The sequence below is a fragment of the Cyprinodon tularosa genome, unplaced genomic scaffold (genome assembly GCF_016077235.1).
Source record: "Cyprinodon tularosa strain WSP-4 unplaced genomic scaffold, ASM1607723v1 ctg102, whole genome shotgun sequence".
Classification (NCBI taxonomy): Eukaryota; Metazoa; Chordata; class Actinopteri; order Cyprinodontiformes; family Cyprinodontidae; genus Cyprinodon; species Cyprinodon tularosa.
The window spans coordinates 837165-865037 of record NW_024037805.1 but is presented as its reverse complement, the minus strand read 5'-3'; the positions used below and the strand labels follow the sequence as shown (position 1 = coordinate 865037).

The 27873-nt window shown below is 37.6% G+C and overlaps 1 protein-coding gene and 1 long non-coding RNA gene across 2 annotated transcripts; both read left to right on the top strand.

Annotated features, from left to right (window-relative positions):
- The first annotated feature begins 772 nt into the window (after nucleotides 1-772).
- LOC119779955 (SLAM family member 5-like) lies at nucleotides 773-27649 on the top strand. The gene is given in 6 exon segments (XM_038279822.1): nucleotides 773-1106; nucleotides 4724-5017; nucleotides 5102-5368; nucleotides 13934-13941; nucleotides 14586-14651; nucleotides 27581-27649. Coding segments are annotated over 6 exon segments (756 nt in total). The 5' UTR covers nucleotides 773-1054.
- Nucleotides 11525-12396, top strand: LOC119779439. Its single transcript, XR_005280227.1, has 2 exons — nucleotides 11525-11695; nucleotides 12079-12396. It is a non-coding gene; the product is annotated as an uncharacterized LOC119779439 (long non-coding RNA).
- Nucleotides 27650-27873: the final 224 nt, after the last annotated feature.

The following is a 27873-nucleotide window of genomic DNA, read 5'->3' as shown; positions in this document are numbered from 1 at the left end:
AACATCTGTGTTTTCTTTTAAATCCAGCTGCTTGCTACTGTCATAGATAATATGTCATTACTGCATGGAAGGGTCTTTTTTTAGTTCATCATCACTTGGATGAAGGTGAATGTCTGACCCTCAGTTTGTGTTAAGCTCAAGCGACAATAAGATATAAATTAGGATAATAATCTAAAGAACACAAGAAAGTCTAAACCCTAATTGCTAAAAAAAAGTTTTTTAGAATGGAAACTATATTATACTATAATTTAATTCAAGTCTTTTAGCATGATATTCAAAAGGCTGCTATCCTTCAGAATCCAATCCTGCAAAGAAATGTGAATCAGAATCTCTCTCAGAACATTAAATGACTAATTCCCAGTTATTTAAAAAAGGGCAGTTGAATCTAGTATTTGCAATTACTTCTTCAGAAAACGGGTAATAAAATAAAATTTAAAAACAAAAAAAATGTCTTTATCTTGTCTTTAATAACAATATATACAGTAATGATATGAACAATTTAAGTAACAAAAATAAGTAAAAATCAAAAACTGTAATCTGCAATTACAATTTTACTACAAGATTTGTTTGAACTGATTTTAATTTGACTATGATGATTGGAACAAAAAGGGAATGAAGATCTATGCTTGTTTAGCATGAATTGTCTTTTTCTTAAATAAAAAGTTTTGTTAGATCATGGCTCTTGTGTTCCTTTTGTGCGTCTGCTCTGTTTCTTTAAACCCTCCGTCGGTAGTAGCAGAGGGGCGTTTACATTGAGCTCCAACACTAACGCTTCAGAGATGTAGGTTTTCTTTGATTTTAAATTTAACAAATCTGTCTATATTCTGTGAAAAGACCCTTTAAAGTGCCTTGAGATTATATGTTGTTAATTGGCACTATATACAGTAAGTACATTTATTTGATTGTCATGCAGTCTTGAATAAGTCTATACATTTTATTTAGTTTCAGTATGCTTCTGTGCAGGGCGGTTTTAAAAGCTCTCTCTAAAAAGGGGAAACTGTACAAACAAAAAAAAGAGAACGCTTGACTTCCGCTTCACAGTTGACTCCTAGTCATGGCTGTGGTTGTTCTGCTTCTTCTCATCTTTGTGGTGGATACAGTTAAAGGTAAAATTCATGTTATTTCTTACAAAAACGGACTAATAGTTTCTGTGGCAATTTGTAACACTTAATTGAACAACCTTTGTAGATTTGAAGAAGGTAATATGGAAAAAAAGCCCTATTTATCAGTTAGATGTAATGTTTAAGGCGACCACATGTGGGTGATGTAAAAAAAAATGTAATGTAGATTCTCCAAAAAGTAATAAGATTCAGTGATTTATCCAACCTGTCTTTGGACTTCAGCTTCCACTCTATTAACCAGACATTATCTCAATAGGCAGTGGATAGAGAGAATAACTATTAGTGGGGATTTTGTTAGTGTTTCATGGTTTGCTACTCTTAGAACTAATGTATTCTCATTGTATTTGTCATAAGTTTGTTAAATTATTCTAGTTTTTAATTGGTGATGAAGGTTCTCAGTCATCCAGGTCATAGTCATTCTGATTGTCTCCTGTAATTACAGGAGACAATCCCCCCCCTTAACGGCAATCCACCCCCTTTAACGACCGATCCACAGAATCATAGACAGGTCTCAGATATTACAGGCTAACGATGGAACCAAACGACCCATTCATCGGTTACCATTTGAATGTTTCCAAGCGATACAAGGCTTTGTCTATATAAGACTCAAACTCACTGCGGATCCAGACATTCGAATTGAGAGGTGGCGAAACGTCTTCAAATCTTGCAAACCAAGTCCAGTGGATATATTTTGAATTTTTACAGAATAGTTTTCAATTGTTCGAAATTGATGTCTATGAAGCAATGGAAGGTATAGCTGAAGGCAGGTATAGCTGAAGGTAGGTATAGAAGGTAGAGCTGATTAAAGACTAAAATCAATGCCTTAAATTCCTCTCATCGAAAAGCAGCATAAACAGCTTAAATTTCAGATACACTTAAAAGATAATCAACCATTGTGCTCAGTCTTAAAACTGTGAAGATTTCATGACACAAAATATTTGAACTGATCAGGGTCTCTTTCTTGTACATTAAGTTTCAGCGCTGACTTTGGTAGGGAATACATTAACTTGACAGTGTTTCAGCTAAATTTGATATGTTAAGACAAGTAGTTCTAGTCTGACCCAAACTCTTAGTATTTAGTGAACTTTTAAATTATATTTTTATATGCTTGCTGATGTTTATGAATATTTCATTAAAGTCTAGTTACTGTATTTTCACGACTATAAGGCGCATATAAACGTCTTTTTTATCCCTCAAAATGTGCGGCGCGCCCTATAGTGCGGTGCGCCCTACGTGTGTTGTTACTGCGGACGTTGTTGAGACCACCGTGAGAACGTTAAAGGGGGAAGTGTGGGTGTGGATTGTGTATCAAAGAACAGGTATGTGCTTTATGTAGAACTCCTCATCTCCTCATTGAGGAGGTGATGAAAGAGTGGCTGAGGGAGGTGAATGTAAGGAGACCAGGTGGTTTTTTCCACGCATCACCATCGCTGTTGATCTGTGACTCCATGCGTGCCCATCTCACAGCCGATGTGAAAAACATGGTGAAACAAATTAACGCTGTGCTTGCTGTTATTGCGGGAGGTCTGACTAAGGAAGTTCAACCACTCGACATCGGTGTGAACCGGCCGTTCAAAGTAATGCTACGTTCATGCGTCTGCTGCTTCATTTTTGCTGCTTGTACCAGTTAGTTCTGAAGCGCAGTTGGGCAGAGCTACTCTATCCTTCCTCTGCTTTGCAGCTATATTTGCTGTGATCAGTGGGAATAAAGTAGTTTAATATGTTTTTAAGTGAGAAAGTCCACCTGAAAACTTAATCATTGCAGTCAATTCATCCAGATTACCATCCTACCTTCTAATATTAGTTCTGTCGGAGCCGCTCAGACCCTCACATACCAGCGGTGCGCTGTCAGTAGGATCCCATTCAACAGCAGCCTCTGGTCGGGTCGCCTCCTCGAGGTTCACCGCGGCAGCTGGTAGATGTTTTTCATCTAAATAATCTAAACTGCAGGCACCAGGATGATAAAAGCGAACATATTCTGCCGGCAGATTTCTGCATTTTAAGTTAATTTATGCGTCAAACTGTTTCAGAGGAGTGATCAGAGCGCTCTGTGTCATCAGCGATGTGTCTGTCTCGCGGCCAACTCCCAGGTTTGTTTAATACTTTGTAATAAATACATGAATAAAGCACAATCATACTCAGTTTTGCTCCCGCTCAGTAGAGGTATTTAAACGTAAAAGAGGATATGTACTGGTACATAAAACCCGCGCCCTATAATCCGTAGCGCCTTATGTGTGTGTTAAATACATTAATGGCACACATAACTGAGACTGCACCTTTTAGTACGGTGCGCCTTATGGTCGTGAAAATACAGTACTTTTTTTTTTGGCCCTGTATTAAACTCTTTAGCTCACTTTGTGGCAGCAGGTTGTCTGTTGTGTTATAACAAAAGATCTTGAGCTCAGCTTTGAAGTTTTGAATGTTCTCACTTCGTATGTGTTGGTTTATTAGAATGAGATTTATTATTGTCTTATTATTGTCTTATTGTCTTTAGTATTGAGTATTTTTACCAAAACCATTAAGTGGAATCAGACAAAAATCCCTGGACTACAGGACAAGTACAAAACAAAAATTTAATTGTTTAACTCAGTCTCTAAAGTCATAAAGTATGATAAAGGAAAGAAAGAAATACAAGACAGAAAATATATGGTTTATGTTTATTGGTTTCTTGTCAGCAACAAGGACAGAGTCATGCTGGATTGTGGAGAACATTATTGACCCTGATTAAACAGTGAGCCTCATAGATATGATTAAAATCAGTGAGATAGCTTCCAGTGTTGCTTTTCAGAGATTATATGTTGAACTTTGTTTTTTCTCTGTGCAGCTATGTTCTTTGTGCTGATGGCTGTTCTGGCAAGGAAGCACTTGCAAAACTATATCTGTCAATATACATTTCTGATTAAACCAAGGTTTGAAAAATAAGCTATAGCCCCAAAGCAGCATGTGATGAGACTTTATATGATGTGAACAGAAAAATATCGTAGTAGAACGCCTTCTTTGCTTCTGTTCAATCATTTTGATCACCCAGTCCAAATCCGAGAAAGAATGTTTCTCAGATATTGTACAAAAAGAAGGAAACATCTTTAAGTATTAACAGAATCTATTTGAGTCATGTTTGACAAAATAATTAATATAAGCACAGATTGCAGAGGAAGTATTTGCCTTCTTTATCTTAGCCTTGTCTTCTTGACAATAGTTGTCTGAACAGCTTAAATGGACCAGAACGACTAAATGTTCTAATTTTGGGGCGACACCCATTGAATGGTTGACAGTTCTAGCCTAAGCTCCAGCTATCAGTGTCGTTGTGTCTTTGGAGAAGACACTTCACCTGCATTGCCTATTGGTGGTGTTCAGAGGGCCATGTGGCGTCGGTGTACCGAAGCCTCGCCTCTGTCCGCGATTCCCAGGGCAGGTGTGGCTACAGTGTAGCTTGCCATCATCAGTGTGTGAATGTGAGTGAAAATGGATGAATGATTACAGGGTCACAGTCTAATAGTGTAGAGATCTCCTCTGCTGCTTCAAAATTAATTGAAGGATATTCTAGAAACTGAACATGATGATATTATTTAATAATTGAAATACAATTTATTTTGTTCTTTCAGGCTCTGAAACTCGGTTTGTGAAGAAAGGATCGGACCTGCTGCTGGATGTAGACAAAAATGAAATTAAACAAGGAGATGATTTTAGTTGGAAATGTAACTCTACTTTTGTTGTAAAATTTAATAATGGCACTCAACCCTCAGTCATTGGGAAATATCAAGGTAGAGCATCTTTTTTTAAACAAAACTATTCTGTGGTAATAAGAAATGTTCAACATGAAGACAGTGGAAACTATAAGGCAAGAGCAGCTGGACTTGAAGAGAGGATTATAGCTGATTACACTGTCACAGTCCAAGGTATGTTACTTCTTTTTTTGTCCTGTTTTGAAACATTATAAAAGCACCCTATTATGAAATCAATCACATCTATTCTTTTCTCAGATCCAGTGTCTCCAATCAAATTAACAATAAAATCATTGGATGTCCGGGACTGTAATTTTACAGCAACTTGTAAAGTGGTGGATTCTGAAGTTAAAGGCATCTTTCAATGTGACAATCAGACCTGCCATCCACTGAACAAACCAGATTTGAAGGACTCTTCGCTGACGGTCTACGTACAGGAAGGCTCTGTTGTATGTAACCATAGCAACAACGTAAGCTGGACAAATGATACAAAGCCTTTTGTTTCTCTCTGCAAGAACGAACCAGGTAAGATTTAAAGGAACCATGCTGCGACTTTCAATTTATAGTATTGAACAGATAGATATTTAACATGGAAAAACCTAAAATAGTTAAACACAACGATGTACAGAATAAAATGAAATAGGCTCTTTTCTTTTTTATTTATAAGTCTAAAGCGTAGAACTCAGAAGCTTAACAGTTTGTCTATTTGCCTTTAGTCTGTGTCCTACATCAGGATTGTTATTAAGCTCTAACAACCTGATTTTATAGACTAATTACAAAACTTGGACTATTATCATTTTAACCCTAACACTCACACCTTAGCAGATACTCATTTTAACAAATTTATGTTTTAAACATTATCAGTGGTTGCATTGGCTGCCATTTATTTCGACAGCTGCATTGTAGCTGACTCTAATACTTACTCTAATCTAACCTAAAGCATGTTGATTTACATCAAAACTGTAACCTTTGTGACCAATGACTTATACAATTATGATTTTAATTTTGTTTAACAGTCTCTACTCTAACCCCCGCTCCCATCTTGCATTTTTCAGGATTTGGATTAATCATTTGTAGTTTTTGTTCCGACCAACTAAGAATTTCTAACTTAATTCTAATTGAACTGAACTTTTCTAGTCACATTGACCTTTCAAAGCATTTGACACCCAGCCTTACTCACAATCATGCACCTCCATGCACAGGTCAGTCAGGTTGGGTGAAGTCCCTTATAGAAATGGCCTGTGCTTATATTCCATCTTTTAAAGTCAGGAGATGCAAAGCTCGTTACACTAAATTCAGTCACTCCCCCAGCCAGACAAAGACTCACTGCTGCCCTCCCCAGAGGGGAGACTGCCATACACAGATACAGGTCCTCTGACCACCATCAGTAGGTGGTTTGCAGAAGGTCAGAGGATTTAGTATCTTGCCCAAGAACAGAACAACAAAGCTGGGTGAACTACTGCATCAGAGGCCACTGTTGTCTGTGTGTTGGAAGAAGCTGAAATAAACCTAGAACTTTACAGTTGTCCCTTAAAATATCTGCAAACTGTTTAAACATTTTAAATGTTTTAGGAGTAAATATGAAGAAATGCATTTATTTGTCAGATTGTAGCAGCTTTCTTTCATTTGGACAATAAAACATGTGGATCTGACATTCTGTTTGTTCCAATGTTCCAAAATGGAAAGTGTGCTTAGGAAATACACCTGTGACATGTTTTTATCTCTTCCTACAGCCAGAAATGCAGTTGCCATAGTTGGGATATCAGCAGCAGCAGTAATAACAGCAGCAGCAGGTGTTCTTATCTTTTGCCTGTTCAAAAGTTGTAAGTATCTGTTACTTATCCATTTACTCATCACATTTTGTTCCTAGGATGTGTTGTGTATATAGTTGTTTCAAACAAATCAGATTCATTTTAGTTTTTTCCTCAATTTTCCACCTCATCATTTGATATGAAATACAAAATTATTTATCCTCTAAGACAGGGGTCTCAAACCCCTGTCCGTTTCCCGAAAGGGCTGCAAGTTTTGTTTCCAACCAAGCAATGGCACAGCAGAGTCCATCCATCTCATTAAGTCATCATGTTCAGATTGCACTCAGTTGATGAGATGAATGGAGTCTTGTGTGCCATTGGTTGGTTGGAAAGAAAACCTGCAGCCACATGGCCCTTTCTGGAACCGGTTTGAGACCCCTGCTCTAAGATGTTTAGCTTTTAACTAATCTTTTTTTATGGAGTGGCCCTTTGGTGTCTCTACATGTGCTTAGAAATCCATGGACCTGGCTAAAGATTGGGGGATGGCTAAGAGACCTTCCAGTCTTTAAGCAGTAGAGCTCTTTACCAAAAACAAATCAATGCAATACCCATCGAATCACGAAAGGGCTAAAGTAGTTTTATTGCCGTAATGTTAATATAAAGGTTTTAAATGAATATTGACTAGGGTGTAAATTATGTTTCATATAAAATTTTTTATGTATAGTGAGGAAAATATGTATTTAACACCCTGCTATTTTGCAACTTCTCCCACTTAGAAATCATGGAGGGCTCTGAAATTGTCATCGTAGGTGCATGTCCACAGTGAGAGACGTAATCTAAAACATAATCCAGAAATCACAATGTAGGTTTTTTTTATTTATTTGTATGATACAGCTGCAAATAAGTATTTGAACACCTGAGGAAATAAATGTTAATATTTGGCACACTACCTTTTGTTTGCAATTACAGAGGTCAAACATTTCCTGTTTTTCACCAGGTTTGCACACACTGCAGGAGGGATTTTGGCCCACTCCTCCACACAGTTCTCTAGATCAGTCCTGTTCTGGGCTGTCGCTGAGAAACAGTCCTTCCAAAGATTCTCTATTGGGTTTATGTCAGGAGAATGGCTAGACCACGGCAGAACCTTTGTATGCTTCTTGCAGAGCCACTCCTTGATTATCCTGGCTGTGTGCTTCTGGTCATTGTCATGTTGGAAGACCCAGCCTCCGCCCATCTTCAGTGCTCTAACTGAGGGGAGGAGGTCGTTCCCCCAAATCTCGCACACATGGCCCCGGTCATCTTCTCCTTAATACAGTGCAGCCAGCCTGAAGCATGATGCTACCACCCCCATGCTTCACTGTAAGGATGGTGTTCTTGGGATGGTACTCATCATTCTTCTTCCTCCAAACACGGTTAGTTGAATTATGACCAAAAAGCTATTTTGCTCTCATCTGACCACATGGCTTCTCCCATGACTCCTCTGTATCATCCAAATTGTCATTGGCAAACTTAAGACAGGCCTTGATATGTCCTGGTTTAAGCAGGAGAAACTTCCGTGCCATGCATGATTTCAAACTATGATGTCTCCCAAGAGAAACCTTGGAAACGGTGGTCCTGGCTCTTTTCAGGTCATTGACCAGCACCCCTCGTGAGGTTCTGGGCTGATTTCTCACCTTTCTTAGGATCATTGAGACCCCATGAGGTGATATCTTACATCGGGCCCCAGTCTGAGGGAGATTTACAGTCCATTCCATTTTCTAATGATTGCTCCAACAGTGGACCTTTTGTCACCAATCTGATGGCAATTTCCCCGTAGCCCTTTCCAGCCTTGCGGGGGTGTACCCTTTTTACGGCTACTCTTGCATCAAAATAGTTTCTAAAAAAATCATAAATTGCCAGAGTAGTCTTAGGAGGAGGTTTTTCGACTCACAAAACAAAAAGAACTCGTGTAGAATTTTCTTGTTTCATAAAATTAACAGAAATATTCTCCGAGTTGACTTACAAAAAATTCAAGTATAAACGTTAAGTGGTGTGAGAAAACACTGTTGCACACCTCACTCCTTCAAACAAACAATCAGATCCACCTCAGCAGCTGCTTCTACTTGTTAATCTTAGCAGGAGGCGAACTTACAAGGAGGAGGTTCTAAGCAAAACCAATACATAAACAAATAAACAACAGCTCTACCATTCACACAAGCTAAGATCTGTAACATTAATAATTTAGCAAAATACAAATAAATGAATCTAATTCTTAATAGGCCATGTTAGTAGTTCGATTCTTACTGACTGTGTGGGGTAAACAGGTGTCTTTATGCAGCTAACGACCTTAAACATGTGCATCTAATTTAGGGTAATAAATGGGGGTGGAAATTTTGAAGGGCAGACTAACAGGTTTTTAAGGGTCAAATTTCTAGCTGATAGACAGCTGTTCAAAAACTTATTTGCAGCAGGATCATACAAATAAATAGTTATAAATCATACACTGTGATTTCTGGATAAAAAAAAAAAAATTATGTATCTCACAGTGGGATTGCACCATGACGACAATTTCAGAGCCCTCCACGAAATCTAGGTGGGAGACGTTGCAAAATAGCAGGGTGTTCAAATACTTATTTTCCTCACTGTAAATGAAGAGAATTCAAATTTCTTATGCTGTTCTTGCATTGTTAAATCTGGCAACTGACAACAGTTCTATTACCTATCAGAAACAAACTTTCTGGTTCAATAAAAATTATTTAAAACAAGCCAGGGAATTAAATAATTCAGCTATCAGAAAATATGTTTGATTAAGTACATTAATCTATAACTCTTAAAAACAGAAAAACACTTAAAAATATTGTTGACTGCAAAAGGGATGAGTTTTTCTTAAGAAGGGCAGAATTAGATTAAAATCATGTTTATGTGTTGAAAGATGTTTGGAAATAATTATTTTAGGTGTTGGTTGTATGTTATAATTATTTCCCCCCTCTTTTTTTTAAAGTAAGAGCATCCAACAATACTACAAGTTATTTTTATGATAAGGGCTTTAAGCTCGTGGATGGCTCTATTTTATAGCCTTCTTTTTATATCTGACATTAGGAATGCCTTCAGTGTGACCTCGTTATAAGCTCCGAATACATTACGCTTGCTAGTAGTAGTAGTAATAATAATAATAATAATTATTATTATTATTGAACTTTATCGATTTCACAATGGAGAAATTCACTCTGCATTTAACCCATCCACTTGGGGAGCAGTGGGCTTCAGTTCTACGGCACCCGGGGAGCAGTGTGGGGTTAAGGGTCTTGCTCAGGGACCCAGAGTGCAGGCTGTGGGGATCAAACTGGGTACTTGCAACCTTCTCAGAGCACAAGCTCCACAAGCTCAAACACTCCTCGTCAGTATTGGCTGGAAAGTAAGCCTGTCAGTTAAAGGGAGGCAGGGTCCCTTTGCTTACTTAAAGGGATATCACAGCAAAGTTTACTAAAAAACTAACCTCGCTTGTATATAGTTCTCCATGAGCCTGACTCAGTTGCTGGGTGTTTTGCTCTGTTTTTTTTTTGTTTTTTTTTCAATTATTACAGTAGCTAGCTATTCTCTTAGAAATACCGCAAAACTAGTGGAAGGTTAACCTAGCACCACGGTTGTACTTTGGTCAGAGTAGCAATACCCCTTCTGTATAAGCTACACTTGGAGAAGCCGCAATGCTGCCCCCAACCTGGCCACACCTGGTTAGATTATTTGCCACCAGCTAATTGCTTTCTAGCCTCTCAGTGGGGCATTCACCAAAAAGCCGACTTGTTAACAAGTCAACTTAATAAAGCTGAGTCGACTCACATCTCGACAACTCCTCCTCAACACATCCTCGGCAGGTGTTAGTTTGTATGGCGGTATGAAAAACTTAGTATAGTACACACTACAGTTTACAATAAAAGATTAGACCTAATCCAAGTAGAGTAAGTAACTTAGGGCTGCCACCGCCCCAATTTAGAATGACGCATCGCCTCGGCTTAGACTTTTACTGTCAGCGAGTGGACTTGGAAAAATTACAACTCATTAATGCCCTGCCTCTCAGCCAAATCACATTAAAATCTTCCACAAAGACAGAGGAGTGTAAACAGGATCCAACCTGTTTGGTGGAAATTAAATGCTGTGGACCCACTACCACCTGGAATGTCAGAGCACAGTCTCACTCGAGGCATGCTTGGCTTGCTGTTAGGGCGGGTGGAGCTAACCTTTTCGGACAACAATGAGGACTATGACCCATCTCTTCCACCCTCTGGTCTGGTTGTAAAACCTACTACCTTGGGCCAATCAGTCAAAACGGCTTCTCACTTGAGCTAGATTTCAATTTGCATGACGTATGCAAACACGCGACTGGAAAGCTTGACATCCAGTGACCAGAGATCCAGGCTGAAGGGACCTGGCAAGAAGATCCTGGTAACACTTAAGAAAACTAGGCAGCTCCTACTGTTTCTCCTGGAATTCCTGGAAGAATTAACCTTGTTCTCATGCCACAGTAATTTAAAGTGAAGTACCCACCAGCTGGCTGTTCGGTAAAGAATTGTGATAGGTGGATGGATGGAGAAGTGTGGTCTCTTCTAGAAGTCTCCAGTTGAGCCAGCAAAAGCCACAATAGAAGCAGAAGTAGAAAACAGATCAGTCAAGTGAGGCTCTGCTTCTTGACATCTATGTCAAGAAGCAGAGCCTCACTTGTTTCAAGTTGGCACAGAACGTTCCTCCCTACCTGTGACGGCCCTGGTGGCAGCACAAGTGACACAAGATATGTGGTCATCAATGTTTTTTAATGCCCATTTTGAAGAATTACATTACATTAAGGTGGTTCATTGAGTTTGCATCGCCTGTCTAATTGTCTCCAATGGATGGAGATACGGGTGATTTTAATATTGAAGATATTTGTCATTCAAATAAACTAAATTTCTTATGTAATTCTCAACCTAAACTTTAAATCACTATGTATTTTAAGTGTCACACTTTCTACGGTGTCACTTTAAAATAAATTATGACTCAAGTCACCTCAAACCATGCAAACTTTATTTTTTGTGACTGACCTGCAGGGAAAAGAAAAAGGAGTGCACATACAGTGTATGAAGTCCCTCAGGTAAGCAGTATGTTCTCTCTTAAAAGAAAAACTCTCCCTGTTTGCTTGTCAACCAATTCAGAAATGTAGAAGATAAAGGACTATATCTCTACAATAAACTGAAATTTAGTTGCTTCAAGAGCAATAGACAACCTTTTTATCTATGCAAACTACTAACAGCACAAATGCTTTAGAAATTCTCTTAAAATTTATCTTAAACCTCCTGCTTTTCCCAGTCTGCTGAAGTTATTCTTTCATTAGATGACTAAACTTTTTTTTCTAATCTGAAGATGATCTTTTTATATGTCTCCTCATATGAGTGTTAGCTCTCACAGAAAGCCATGCAGAGAATATCAATGAAACATGTTTTTTTTTTTTTGCTTCAATCTTTTTGTGTTTTTTAGGAAAATCCACAAACAAATCCCTATGAATCTCCTGCAGAGGTTACAACACCTTCTTCTCCAACATCAACTTATGCATTGGTGCAGTTTTCCCATCATCTTGACCAGCCCAATGATACTGCAACCGGCCCAAACCAACTGCCTGAAACAATTTATGCACAGGTTAACAGAGCTGATAAGAACAAATCCAAACCTGCGACATCCAACAGATGACAAAGGAACAACATTTACTGTAAATATGGAAATGTATGTTATTGCAAAGGTTTCTTGTGCTCCTGCCAAATTAAAATGTCAGCAAGTTTATATATTTTTGTATTCTCTTGCTGCTTCAGTGTCTGATTTGTGTTTAGTCATAAGTAAAATAAATGTTTATTAAATTAATTACAATAGGAACACTTTTATTTTTGTCTTTTTTTTAAATATTATGAAGTGATTTAACAGCCATTCGATCAGGGAAATTCAAAGTTGATAGAATAGAATGGATATTTATGTTCTTGTTTATTTTGACATTCTCTGCCATAAAGCATCCTACACCTACAGCCACATGGATGTATGGTGATTTGCCAAAGCAAAGGATTGTTTTTTGAAACAATTTTTATAAACTAATTGGTTTTAAGCTGTATAACATAGAGAATTTGGGGCATAGGGTAGGGCAGGGATGCGGGTTAAAAATCTTGGAATGCTCTAACATTTATTTATACAGTTCTTTATTTAAAAAAAGTTGATTTAGGGGTTGCATAGTCTTATTTTCAGTTTGAAGGACAAAGGAAGCCGAAACTAACTAAAGCAAATGCTTCATGTTTTTAGAAAGGATGATGCAAAGTTTTAGAATGCAGTTAAAAAAACAGGTTAGGATTCATGAAAAAAAATCCACAAAGACCAGGAATTCAGATTTTGTTAACAAGTAAGGTCTTTTTTCTTGAGATAAGTGCATTTTCTCTTGATTTGTAAGTACGAACACTTGCCAATGGAATTGGATTTATGTTTCAAATAAATAAAAAAAAAATCTTCATTATATTATTTTATAGCATAGTATCTAATTATCTTCCTTTAAGGGCAGAAATACTTTTTAAACAGGCAGATCAAATTCTTTAACCGCTGATATTTGGTGCAAATGCTCATATTAGAAAATGTTTACTTATTCTTTGATCAGTGGTTTCACTGTAAACTTTCCTGGAATAATATGTAACTGTTAAATTCCTTGCATTATACCATTTTATTAACCTTTATTTAACTAGGTGAAATCTCTACCATCTATCTGACAGTCCTGAGCATGTTCTGAGCTTGTAAGTGCCCAGATGTGACCTAATATTGAAGAGCTGAAAAAACAGAACTTTAGCAAGAGACTTACTGTTTGTCACTGCATACTGTACATTTACTGTAACCTGTTTGGATAGACTAACACAGGGCTTATTTTTTTTTTAACATGAATGTGGGATTTCAAAGTCACCAAATACTTCTGTGCATTCAGAAACAACTGAGACATTTGCACTATCTTCCATCTTCCCGCCATCATTCTTATCAGCGTTAGAACTCACTGCTGGAAAAGAGGGAGGACCTGGAAGCAGTGTTAGTAAATGTCTGTTGCTTCAAATTGAGTCATTTATTTTATTTTCATACAAAATTTTCATCCAAACAAAACACATTTAAAAAAACTTCCTTTTTGGACCACATGAAGGTCGCTTCTGTCTGGAAGTTGATAATGCCTGTGGTAGAAAAATCTATTTACTATCCCATCCGACTGTTAATTAGGATTTAATTACTTTTAAAAGTATTTGCTCTAACAGAGCACCAGTTAGACATGGCTGAACACAGTTCTCATCTTACTGACACCTCAGAATCTGATTTTCACTTTTAGATGTTTTGGTAAGTGCCTGGACTCCTTTAGACCCACAGTTATAAAAAAATGCTTTGGTTTGTGAGAAAATATGTGAGAAACTCTACATATTGTCTGTGAGAATTCCTTTCTGTGCTTCTTAAGTAAAAACAAAAACAAAAAAAGAAACCCCCCAAAAATGAATGTTGGACTGTAACTATACAGTCCTGTTTACATCGCCTTTTTTCACCACAGTTTCTTTCATCACAGTTTTTTTTTATCACTGCTGCTTACCTTTATCCAGAGATGGCAAAAGTACTCACTTTCCGTACTTGAGTAAAAGTACAGATACTTGTGTTAAAAAATACTCTGGTAAAAGTGGAAGTACTGATTAAACTTCTTTACTCAAGTAAAAGTAACAAAGTACAGGCTTGTAAATTTACTTAAAGTATAAAAGTAAAAGTAGAAACTACTTTTTTCATGCCGTTGCCTACATTTTAAATGGATGCCAATAGGACTAGATCTCCGTTGTGTTCATTTTCAATCATCTCGTTGTTCATACTACTGTGCTAACGCCACCGCCACCAAGCTGCAATGATTTGCCGCGAATGAATACCGCCGAATCTGTCGATTCATCTTGTAGTGGTGCGTCAAATGCAACGTAGATTCCCATCCAATTAGATTGAATTTGGTATTGATGACGTGAAAAATAATAACGGTAACTCCATTGAAATGATTCAAAACTAAAGTAACGAGACAATTTTTTAAAATGTAAGGAGTAGAAAGTACAGATATTTGTGTAAAAATGTAAGGAGTAGAAGTAAAAAGCCGCCATAAAAATCTACTTGAGTACAGTAACGAAGTATTTGTACTTCGTTACTTCCCATCTCTGCCTTTATCCAGGCTGCACTTTAAAAAATTGAAATAGTCTAGAGAGCTGAACGAAATGAAATTTCTTTTTGTATACACTTGTGTGTACAAAATAACAATAATAAATAAGTAGTTAGGTAAAACCTGTGTGACCAGAACAGACAGGAACATTGGCAAGACTCTATCTGTTCGCCCTTACAAAGGTTTAATAAAATGCTGGCTTGAAGGAGAACCACTACCTTTAATATTTTTATTGCCCACTCCATCCATCCATCCATGCACATATATGAAATAAATTCACCACAACCTCCGTTCAATATAAGATTTTATAAAAAAGATCATTCAGCTCCAAGTCAAACATATTTCAGTTAAAAAGTCATGCCTAAACTACAGAAACTAAACTAAGCTACTATGAACACAAAGAAGGAAAACATGGTTGTAAACTACATTCAATGAAATCATGCAATAACATCACAGTTTAGTTGGATTTTATGCTTGAGAATTAAAGTTTATCTTGAAGAGTTTGGAATGTGGTCAGATTAGGTTTCAGCTTATTTAGAGAAATTGGATTCACAATGCAATTCCAATAGGTTAAAAAAATATTATTTGATTAATAATGCTTTATTAAATGTTTTTTTAAATCAGAAATTAATAATTTTCAGGGACACTCTTTACCCCAGTGATACCTGATGTGGTAAGACATTTGGGATCAATTTATGTGAGATGCAGGTATTAAGCGTATAAAGCATTATAAAAATTTGCTTCCAACACATTCTGATGCTCAGGTGACTCTGCAGTAATTAGGATGAAGAAGAAGCTGAGTAGAGGGAGCCAATGAACCGCTTTGTGACATGGTGTCCATGTCACAAAGCGGGTTTTACAAACAGACTCAAATCCCCAACCCTGAATTAATTAAGCTTAAAATCAGTTTCATAAAAGCTGACATGGGTTAGTTTAATCGACTCTAAGTAGGTCCACTCAGAGTTGAACACCAGCATAACAAGTATGAAAATCCATTATCAGTGGACCCCAAATTCGACGAGTCACCATGATAGCAGACAAGAGAAAGTGCAAATGTCATCTCACTGGAAATACAGGTTTTAATACAAAAATAGGGAAAAAAGGAGAATGTGTTTAAAAGACAGAAAAACCGCACTACAGCAGCAAAGGAGAGGGAGATGACGTAATAGAAGATTATTGCTCGAGTTTATGCGTACGTTTATATGAAGTCTACTGTGACAGAACTATGTTTTTGACATATTTTAAAAGCACTCTCCTCTCTGTTTTTCTATTCGTAGATCACTAAAATAAGATCTTCCTGATCAAAATCACACTTCTAGAAAGATCTGCAATGAGAGATTTGCAAAATTACATTTTCCCAACAAAAACTCAATTTTAGAAAGTAAAAAAGATAAAATTTACTAATAAGAACTAAGTTATACATATCAAGAATGTTTACACATTATAAGGGGCAGTTTTGACATTTATTAGCTTGACTGAATATGTATTTATGATATCTGTAATACAGTTACAATTCGTGTATGGTTCGTTCTTTGGCTTTTTCGTTTCAAAACAAAAAAGAAAAAAAGAAAACAAGCGTGTGGTTTTTTTGTTTTCCCGTTTTTAAAACCTAAATCGAAAAAATGAAAAATGGAATTAATAGGAATCCGTGTATCATTCGTTCTTTCTATTTTCAATTGCCAATCAAAAAACAAAAAATAAAAAATTGACTGGTTATTTTGTTTTTTGTTTTTTATCGTTAAACCAAAAACGAAAAAAGGATTGGTTTTTCATATTTCAATTCTAAGCTCAGATCAAGAATACGAAATGGAAAAACGGACAGCAATGCAGAATTTGATTTTAATATTTAATCGGTACAGTTTACATGACCCGGAAGTTTGGTGGAGCGTTAGCTAAAAAAACAATTGGCTTACTCCCACCACGTTCGATCAAACTGCACCAGATAAGGCAGTCGGACCTATCAGCCATGGACAGTTACGTTTTATTTCGAGGATCCAAGCGTGTGACTCTTGAGGAGGACATGACAACGGAGAAAATTTGCAGGATTTTCCAGGTATAACTTTTTTCTTGAAACTTTTCTGTGCACTGTACTTTTAACTAGCAACAACAAACAGCTTCTCGATCAACATAGTGTGTGGTTCTAGCGTCGCCATGGTAGCTACTTCATTACCCCAACTGCTGCGCAAAGAGCTATTTCCGGGTCACGTAAACTGTACTGATTAAATATTAAAAACAAATTCTGCGTTGCTGTCCGTTTTTCCATTTCGTATTCTTGATCTGAGCTTAGAATTGATATATGAAAAACAAATCCTTTTTTCGTTTTTGGTTTAACCATAAAAAACAAATAACAAAATAACCAGTCAATTTTTTATTTTTTGTTTTTTGATTGGCAATTGAAAATAGAAAGAACGAATGATACACGGATTAATAGGAATCCGTGTATCATTCGTTCTTTCTATTTTCAATTGTCAATCAAAAAACAAAAAATAAAAAATTGACTGGTTATTTTGTTTTTTGTTTTTTATGGTTAAACCAAAAACGAAAAAAGGATTTGTTTTTCATATATCAATTCTAAGCTCAGATCAAGAATACGAAATGGAAAAACGCAGAATTTGATTTTAATATTTAATCGGTACAGTTTACGTGACCCGGAAATAGCTCTTTGCGAGGCAGTGGGGTGATGAAGTGGCTACCATGGCGACGCTAGAACGCTGTTTGTTGTTGCTAGTTAAAAGTACAGTGCACAGAAAAGTTTCAAGAAAAAAGTTATACCTGGAAAATCCTGCTGATTTTCTCAGTTGTCATGTCCTCCTCCTTAAGAGTCACACGCTTGGATCCTCGACCGTAACTGTCCATGGCTGATAGGTCCGACTGCCTTATCTGGTGCAGCTTGATCGAACGTGGTGGGGGTAAGCATAGATATCCATAATAAAGCCTTTATTATGGATATCTATGGGGGTAAGCCAATTGTTTTTTTTAGCTAAAGCTCCACCAAACTTCCGGGTCACGTAAACTGTACCGATTAAATATTAAAATCAAATTCTGCGTTGCTGTCCGTTTTTCCATTTCGTATTCTAGATCTGAGCTTAGAATTGATATATGAAAAACAAATCCTTTTTTCGTTTTTGGTTTAACCATAAAAAACAAAAAACAAAATAACCAGTCAATTTTTTATTTTTTGTTTTTTGATTGACAATTGAAAATAGAAAGAACGAATGATACACGGATTAATAGAAAATCAACAGCGTTTCAGTTTTGCTTTGCCATGTAAATGAAAATAAAATATGGTTGTTGTTTTGATATGTAGCGGTACCGGAAATGAAGTAAGTCGCCAAAGAAAAATCATTTACAGTGGATGAAGACAGCATCAAAACAAAACATTTCTAAACAAAAGGCAATTGCTGCATTTGAACCGTTTTCTGCATTAATTATCGAACTTTTTGAGAGAGGAAAAACACACTCTATAATCAGTGATGCGTTCTTCTTCGTGTGGATTGTAATGACGGTTGGCAAGAAATTGAAGGCGTACATTACCGCCACCTACTGGTAACTAAAAAAGCTATGTGTTGGGAGTTCAGGTCTTCATTTCCAGTTCTGCCATAAGGTCTGTAAACTGTACCGATTAAATATTAAAATCAAATTCTGCGTTGCTGTCCGTTTTTCCATTTCGTATTCTTGATCTGAGCTTAGAATTGAAATATGAAAAACCAATCCTTTTTTCGTTTTTGGTTTAACGATAAAAAACAAAAAACAAAATAACCAGTCAATTTTTTATTTTTTGTTTTTTGATTGGCAATTGAAAATAGAAAGAACGAATGATACACGGATTATTAACAATAGGAATATGGAGATCTTGAATTCAATTCGAGATATCCAGAATGTTTATTCTAGTTGTGGAGAATTTGATTTTGTTTTAAAATAGTCAATTTGACAAGGATTTTTTTTTTCAGATATCAGAAATACAGATTCAGTCATACTAATACATTTCCGAAAGGCTTGCTAAAATTACAGGTTTATTTCTTGAATGCTAATAGATTAATGTATTCTATTTAGGTAAAATCACCTGGCAGCAGGTGAAAAAGAAGCCTTAAAAAGTTATTCTAATAGAAAGGACCTGTTCATATCCTCATGGGTTCCTCCTCATTTTGATTCCGTCTTCCAATACACAGTTAATACTAAGTGGCTGTTCGCAGCTGCTACAGATGCTATCATCACATTAAATGGCTGTTATTAGTAGTTATCAGTGCCATAGAATTGCTTCAGGTTGTACCAGTAGGCTCAGTAGGTTGTTAACACAGAGTAAATCCTTTTCAAAACTCTAAGGTAATTCGATTTTTCCCCCCGCAGAATTAATCTATTTATGTGTAATCTGAAAATAATTTAAATAGTTCATCATATACTGTAAAATGTATAAAAAAAATTATCTTCATGTCGCTCACATTAAATAAACCATAAGCCAATAAATCTCTTATCCTGTCAACTGAGTTGTAGAATCTTCTCCCTATAAATATTTAATTCTCTGTGAATAAATTGCAATCATTCTCTAATTAGAACTTTGCCAAAAGAATGTGCAGTGTTTGTTTTTAAAACCTAATGCACCTAGTGAATTATTTTTTATGCACTTTTTTAATTACAAAACTACAAGAAAACCTCCTGAATAAATCTGGAAATTAAACAATGTGATTGTTTTTAAGGATATAAGAGACAGAGGACAAGCCCGACCAGGTTACCGCTGTGGAGAATGTTACTACAGCAATAGAAACAGAGGATGAGTAAACTCTCTCTGTGAAACGTAAAACTCAACCTATATTTCAGGTATAGAAAACTTAGAATGTTGAGAAAACCTGCTTATTGAAATGGACTCCTGTCAGAGATGGCAAAAGTACTCACTTTCCGTACTTGAGTAAAAGTACAGATACTTGTGTTAAAAAATACTCTGGTAAAAGTGGAAGTACTGATTAAACTTCTTTACTCAAGTAAAAGTAACAAAGTACAGGCTTCTAAATTTACTTAAAGTATAAATGTAAAAGTAGAAACCACTTTTTTCATGCCGTTGCCTACATTTTAAATGGATGTCTGCCAATAGGACTAGATCTCCGTTGTGTTCATTTTCAATCATCTCGTCGTCCATACTACTATGCTAACGCCACCGCCACCAAGCTGCAATGATTTGCCGCGAATGAATACCGCCGAATCTGTCGATTCATCTTGTAGTGGTGCATCAAATGCAACGTAGATTTCCATCCAATTAGATTGAATTTGGTATTGATGACGAGAAAAATAATAACGGTAACTCCATTGAAATGATTCAAAACTAAAGTAACGAGACAATTTTTTAACATGTAAGGAGTAGAAAGTACAGATATTTGTGTAAAAATGTAAGGAGTAGAAGTAAAAAGTCGCCAAAAAAAAAAAGCAGTAAAGTAAAGTAAAAATATCAGAAAAATCTACTTGAGTACAGTAACGAAGTATTTGTACTTCGATACTTCCCATCTCTTACCCCTGTTTCATTTAGTTTTAAATTAACATTTAAAACTAAATGACATTCTTCATATCTTGAATAACCATTTCTATTGTCTAGAAATTTGTTAGGAATCCAGTTTGTGTGGGTTGTTTTTGTGTTTTTTCTCTCTGCACCACCAGCTGGTGCCCTGTTCCTCGTTGGGCCTCCCTGCACACCTGTGGCTCCTTGGATCATTACCGGAGGAGTATTTGAGCAACGGGCTGTCACTACCTCGACGCCAGAGTGTTTGCCAGTATTGGGTGCTCTAGCCATACTGAGATTAGCAGAGTCTAACCTTTTTCTTGTCTCTCTGAGTCTAAGCTTGTTTTGTCTTTGTTCTTCAGCAGAAAGCCTTCCTTAGACACTGGATAAGCCTGGACCTTCTTCCTCTCCTGGAAGGATTAACTGAGTCACACTGAGCAAGGAGAAACCTCAACATTATCCGTTCAAGTCCTCATCGGAAAACGTCGTCTACCTACGTCTACCTGTCCGCTCTCCAACGAGTTCCCTCTCCTCTGGATCAATTCCCCACAAACTGGATTCAAGGATTAACAAGAGCCCCCTCAAACGTGAGTTTCTCTCCAGCTATATTCAAGTCTAAGTAAAGTTTTCTACAGTCCCTGAACAGATCACTGTGACTTCTCCTTCAGACTTTACGGTTCCGATTCACCAGACCACTGAGTTCCATATGTCAACAAATGAATGTCCATTTTGGCTGACTTACACATAAGAGTGAACAGTTTTGATTCAAATCAGTTAGAATCCTATTTTAGTGGTCTAGAAATAGAACACCGGAGAGGAGAGCGTTTTTATTAATTGTAAGATTGACCTGCCATAGTAGACTTAAATAAACTAAGGCAGTGAATACAGGACTGTGGTGGGCAACTTTGTCACTTGGAGTGAGCTGAACCACCTACAGCTCAACGTGACAAAGACAAAGGAGCTAATAGTGGATCTGAGGAGGACAAACATACCTGTGACCCCTGTTTCCCTCCAGGGGGTTCCTGTTGACACTGTGGAGCAGTATAAGTACCTGGGAGTGTACTTTAACAATAAGTTGGACTGGACTAGAAACACTGAGGCGGTCTACAAAAAGGGCCAAAGCCGACTATTCTTCCTGAGGAGGCTGAAGTCCTTTAACAACTGTGGGGCGATGCTGAGGATGCTTTATGATTCAGCTGTTGCTAGCATGCTCTTCTTTGCTGTCACATGCTGGGGCAGTGGGCTGAGGGTCACTGAAAACAACAGACTGATCAAGAGGGCCGGTGATGTTGTTGGGGAGAAGCTTGACACCCTGACCACCGTGGCAGAGAGGAGGATGCTGTCCAGGTTTCAGTCCATCTTAGACAATGACTCACATCCTGTCCACGACACACTGGTCCAGCAGACAAGCTCCTTCAGCAGAAGACTCCTCTTACCCAGATGCACCACAGAGCGCCACAGGAAATAATTCCCAAATCATTCCTATATGTCATCAATCTCTATAACGCCTCCCTCAAGTGAATCAGACACCCCACCCCGGTATTGACATTTATGCACTGTTTTTGCACGCCACGTATCACTTTACTTGGATTTTCACTTTAATTGGATTTAGTTTTACATATGCATATATATATATATATATATATATATATATATATATATATATACATACAAATACATACATGTGTGTATATATATATATATATATATATATATATATATATATATATATACATATATATATAGTATATATATATATATATATATATATATATATACAGAAGAGCTATATGTGTATATATTTAATCTCTTTTTTATTTTTATCTTTATTATCTTGTGTAGTTGGATGTATATATATATATATATATATATATATAAAGCTGTAACTGGGGCGTGTAACAAAAGTAATTTCCCTCTGGGATTATTAAAGTATTTCTGATTCTGATTAACTTGAGCAACAGTATTCTACTTCCTCATCCTCCTCTCCTTTGCAGCTGCAGTGCTGTTTCTCTTTCTTTTAAACACATTCTCCATTCATTTCTTTGATTTCTGCATTAAAATCTCTAGTTCCATCGAAGTAATATAGGCACTTCCTGTTGCCTGTTATGGTGACTCGTCAAATCGGAGCTCCACTGATAATGGGTTTTCATACTTCTTACACGTGTTCAACTATAAGTGGACCTACTTAGAGTTCATTAAACTAACTCACAGCAGATTTTATGAAACTGACAAATAAGAGTTCCCAACCTTAGGCTTGACCAATTCAGAGTTGAGGATTTTAGTCTGGGTTTAAACCTGCTTTGCAAAACAGACTCCTCTTGGATGTAACAGGTTTGGTTTTGCTCTTATCAGCTCTGTTTCAGGCCTTTGGTATGGGCAGGTTCTAGTATCATTGGCTTGGTCAAGCAATCAATAAGCTGCACCAAGGCAGTCGAGGTTGGAGAAGGAGATGGAGAAGCTTCTGCCAGAATTTTATAGCGATGTGGTCGTGGATTTTCCAGAAATATAAGTAGACTGAAGCAAAAAAAGAAAAAAGAAAAGAACATATTTAGTTGACATTCTCTGTATGGCTCTTCATATTCTCTCAACTGAGAGGTGACATATTAAAAATACAATCTTTACATACAATTTCCAGATTTAAAAAAATACTTAGTTATCTATTGGCAGGATTACTTCAGCAGACAGAAAAGTGGGAGATTTGAGATAAAGTTAATTTGAACAGATTTTTAAAAAAAGCCTGTGCGGTCGAGAGTTTGTATTGATAAAAAGATGATCTACTGCTCATAAATTAACTAAATTAGTGTATTCTCAAGATATCGTCCAACATTTTTTGACATGTCATATTTATTTGACAAGTAAAGAATTACAATTTTTATCGGAACTTCATTCACTGTATTCGCTCTCCTTTTTCTTTTCCCTGAAAGCCAATACAAAGAAAAATGTTAAGTAATTTGTAGTGAAAGAAACCACGGACTACTTCAAACTGTTAGGACTCCAGTCTGTGTGGTCTGTGTGTTTGTGTGTTTGTCTTCCTTCCTCCACCAGGCGGCGCCTGGTTCTGATTCTCCTCCTCACACACCTGCAAGGGGTTACCACGTTGACGGGGTGTTCTTAAGCTGCTGACTGCCACTACCTCGACGACAGAATGTTTGCTAGTTTTGGGTACTATAGCCAAGCTGAGTTTTGCTGAGTCAAACTGAGTTTTTTTATTTTTTAGATTATATCCAGGGTAGGATATTCCATGCTTATTTGGAATATATTGGGAAACACACCGCATCACATAGAAAACTTCAAAGACTTTGCTAACAAAGTCAAATTTAAAGATGGCGTCAGGAGAAACCCTGGTATCTTTTGATGTAACTTCTCTTTTCACATACATACCTATATCAGAGGCAGTCGAAACAGTCAGAAAATGTCTTTAACAAGACAGTGACCTAAACAACATGACTAATTTCACTCTGGAACAGATCTGCATCCTACTGGACCTTTTGCCTTTTCACAACTTATTTCAAGTTCAGGAATAATTTTTACACAGAGAAGCATGGTTGTGCCATGGGATCTCCATTGTCACCAATTGTAGCCAATCTTTACAGGAAAGAGACGGAAAAGAGAGCTTTGGACACTGTAAAAGAAACACCACTGAGCCATTTGTTTAGATATGTGAATGACAGATTCACAAAATCCAGCTAAAAGAAAGAGAAGCTTTCACAAGGCACAACATCTCAGTTGACCACAACATTAGATTCACCAGAAAGGATGCCAGTGACCTTTTCTTGACTGTTTGGTGAGCATGGAAGGAGATGGAAACCTCAACATTGAAGTGCATAGGAAATCCACTCACACAGACCAATATTTTCTTTTTGACTCACGCAACACACTGGAACACAAACTTTCTGTCATCAGAAGTTTACAACACCGGGCCGAGCATGAAGAACATAACGGTGAGAAGATTAAACACAAAAACATCGCCCTCCCATTGTTGCTGGAATCTCAGGAAAACTCAAGAGGATTTTTTTATAAACACAAAATCCCAGTACATCTCAAACCTAACAACACCCTTAAACAGAGACCACTGCATCCTAAAGACAAAACCCCCAGACCAAATATGAGCAGAGTGGTTTATGCAGCTCAATGCAGCGAGGAATGCACTGATCTTTAAATTGTAGAAACCAAACAACATCTCCACAGATGCATGGCCCAACATAGGAGAGCGACCTTCTCTGGACAAGACTCAATGGTACACAGGGGCGGGGCTTGTGGACAGGCAGGCCAGGCAGTTGCTTGGAGCCCCGGGCCTCTAGGGGGCCCCCAATGGCTGACAAATTGTACTTCACAGCAACGACAAGACTGGGGATTTACTTTACAATGAAATGACACCGTAGTCAAAATCCCCCTTGTTGGGCCCCCACCCCATGCCTTCAGCCTGCATCTGACGCTGCTGGCGCGACTCTGCAAAAGGTGAACTTTTATGGTAAAGCTTCCCAACCTTCCATGAGAGAGTCATGAAGAAGAGTTATCCCAGTGGGGCAGAAAAAAAGAGACAGAGAAAAGAAAAAGAGGAAAAATGAAAGAAAGACAGTGGTAAGAGCATTTTACCTACTGACCTACTGTATTGTCACAGACTCCAAAGGGACATACAGTAGCTAACAATTAATCATGATGAATGCTGCTTAACAAGAAACATCAATATTAGCAGCTAACCTGCTAATATTGAGCCTAATTTTTAAATATTTATTTAATTTAGTATGATTTATCTCCACTGCATGTGTTAAGGCTATTACATTTTTATATGGCTTCCTACATTGTTTAATTATTTACTAGATTTTACTTTTTATATTTGAAGTTTAACAATTTACAGTGCACTTTTGTAATAAACTAAAGTTCATATTTTATATATTTTGTTGGTGTCAGATTATTTACAATGATTATTCATAGGCCTGGGCTGTCATGGACTTCTGTTGGACCTCACTTTGAGAACCACTAATCTATTCTAGTCTATTTTTTTCAGTATACATCTTAAATGCTCTAGAAATTGTGCATTTATTTCTCCCAAAACTTTTTTTTTTTCTTTTGCGTGCAGAGGTGGGGTGGAGACCCAGAAATGTCTTGCTTGGAGCCCCATTAAACCCTAGCAACGCCACTAGCGGTACATCTACACCTTATAGGCAAAGGAAATTCTTTTTAAAACCAGAATGTTCACATTTTGGACAAAGAAGATAGGTGGTTTAAGAGGGGTAGGAAAGAAGCCATTTATAGATTAAGAGAGATCTTAAACAGAGGGGGTGAACTCAGGTTTCAACTTTCAAAAACCTTCAATTCAGCGATAAAGTTGATCCCTTCCCGCTATAATCGCAACCCCAGCCTGCAGAACATCTAACCTGTTCAGCCAGGACAACAATTTCCCTCTTTCAGAGACATTGACAGGTATGGGGTATTGCAGGCTAACAAAGAACCCAAACAACTGCCTATTCCCAAGGTTTGTCTGGTTCAAGTTTTATATTTTCTAAGACAATACAAGGCTTTGTTTTTTGGTCCACTCTATAAGGCCTCAAACTCAACACTATTTCTGCCATTTTGATTTGAAAAAGCTTCCTGGACAGAAAGCGAAACGTCTTCAACGTTTAAAACAAAGTCCAGAGTTTTAATTTCTAAGGGGTTTTTGGGTGTGATCTTCTTTTGCAAATGGATTGTTGTGCATTTTATAAACCTGACAGATGTATAGGTAGGAACTATTTAAAGCAAAATGTCATAAAGACTTTCACATCCTAAATTATGACATAAACTGTTGTTTTTATTGTTTTATGTAAAGCAATTAAATGTTTTTTTTTAAAATAATCTCTTGAAGAAAAGAAATAAGCTTTCACGCATCATTGATGATATAGCACCAACCCTCTAAACTTATCACTAACAGTATCTCTCCAGAAAACATTGGTGGTTGTTTATTTATACATTTTTAAATTAATCTTGCTAACAAGAATATGTGAAATGGATGGATACCAGTAGCCTGACGTAGTCCGACTCAATTCTAGTCAGAATATGAGTCTGATACTGCTCCATAGAGCTGTGATTATGGGGCGTGTTTCGAACGAACCAGGAAAAAAAATGCCTCTACACTCAATTGGATAGACCTACAACCAATAAGAGCAACGGAGTGCGTGACGTATGTTAAGCAGGGCATAGTTGTTGTCAACAAAAGTCAAAGCGTGCAGTTGCACGCCTAGAATAAGAAGATGAGACTTGATCGCGTTTCTCTGTTCCTCTTTTAAAATTAATTTGCTGTCGATATCTTCTAGAACAGACCTAATAGCAGAATCTACTCACCCAAACTATCCAGCGGCAGCCATTATTGTTGTCACCCTAGCGCGCTTTGGTCACGTGGTTGATTACGTTACTCTTGATCATCTGTCCATCATCGTGTAAAGTCCGCCCTGACAATTTGATTGGATCGCCTGACAGTGGGCGATAATACTCGTGCTACTATGGAGCAGAGCCACACCGAACTTCCCCGAACTCAAACCTTGTGGGCGGGGCTAAGTTCTGACTGGCACCCAGGCTAGGATACCAGAGCATTTGCAAACAAAAAGTCTGGGGTGAGTTTTCTTACTTGATAGCCATGGGTGTAAACAAATTTTTTAGAACCAAAAAAACTCACATATAAAAAGTTTTGTAACTGGCACTGAGAAAATTAGCCTGACTACTTGGGTAATCCCGGTGAGAAAATTGAATTTATGATAATTCAGTCGGCAAAGGTTCCTCTCATTTTGGGAGTCACCTGGCTTACAATCCCCAAATTGATTGGCAGAGGGTTAAAGTTCTTTCTTGTTCAGAGATGCTTATTATTTATTTCAACACCTTTGTCGATAGATGTTTGAGCACTGCCTATTTTTCAGTGTAGTCCTGTTTCCTGAACTGTGACTGGCAGGATGTGCTCTCTTCATTGCCAGTGAGCTGGCATGGAGCTCACTGCCTGGGTGTGGGTTTTCTGCACAGGGCTGCATGTAGAGCTGGTTTACAGTTGCCTTTTGTACCTCTGCTTATTTCTGTATCTCTGCTTCTGTCTCCTTGAACCCCAGTCGGTAGATGGCTGCTCACACTGAGCCTGGTTCTGCTGGAGGTTCCTTCCTGTTAAAAGGGAGTTTTTCCTCTCCACTGTCACTACAAGCATGCTAAGTGTGAGGGATTGCCCTCGAGTCAATGAGTCGATGCAATCAACTGGTTTTCCTTAGATGAAAAACTTTGAATCACTTTGACTGTATGATTGTCAGGACTCAGCAGGTAGCGCTAGTCAGAACTCCTCTCCGTTTCTCCCACAGGTGGTTGTTCGGCAGGGGGGCTTGGAGCACCGCTGTGGCTCATTCAACGCTGTGACAGGGGAGCAATGAAGCTGAAGGCTGTAAATGTGGGAGAGTTTTAACCTTATGTAGTATGCCTCAGTTGGCCACTGTCTTTTGACAGCTCTTTCTAGTCACACTAATGCTGTCTCCCCTGTCTCAGGTTGCTTTACGCACTGGATCCCGCTCTAGAGCACTTCTTCGAACCCAGTGGTTCTCAAGCCAAGCTCCCTTGTCGTCTCAGCTCGAATCCTGTTCTGCAGCTCCTCTAGCGG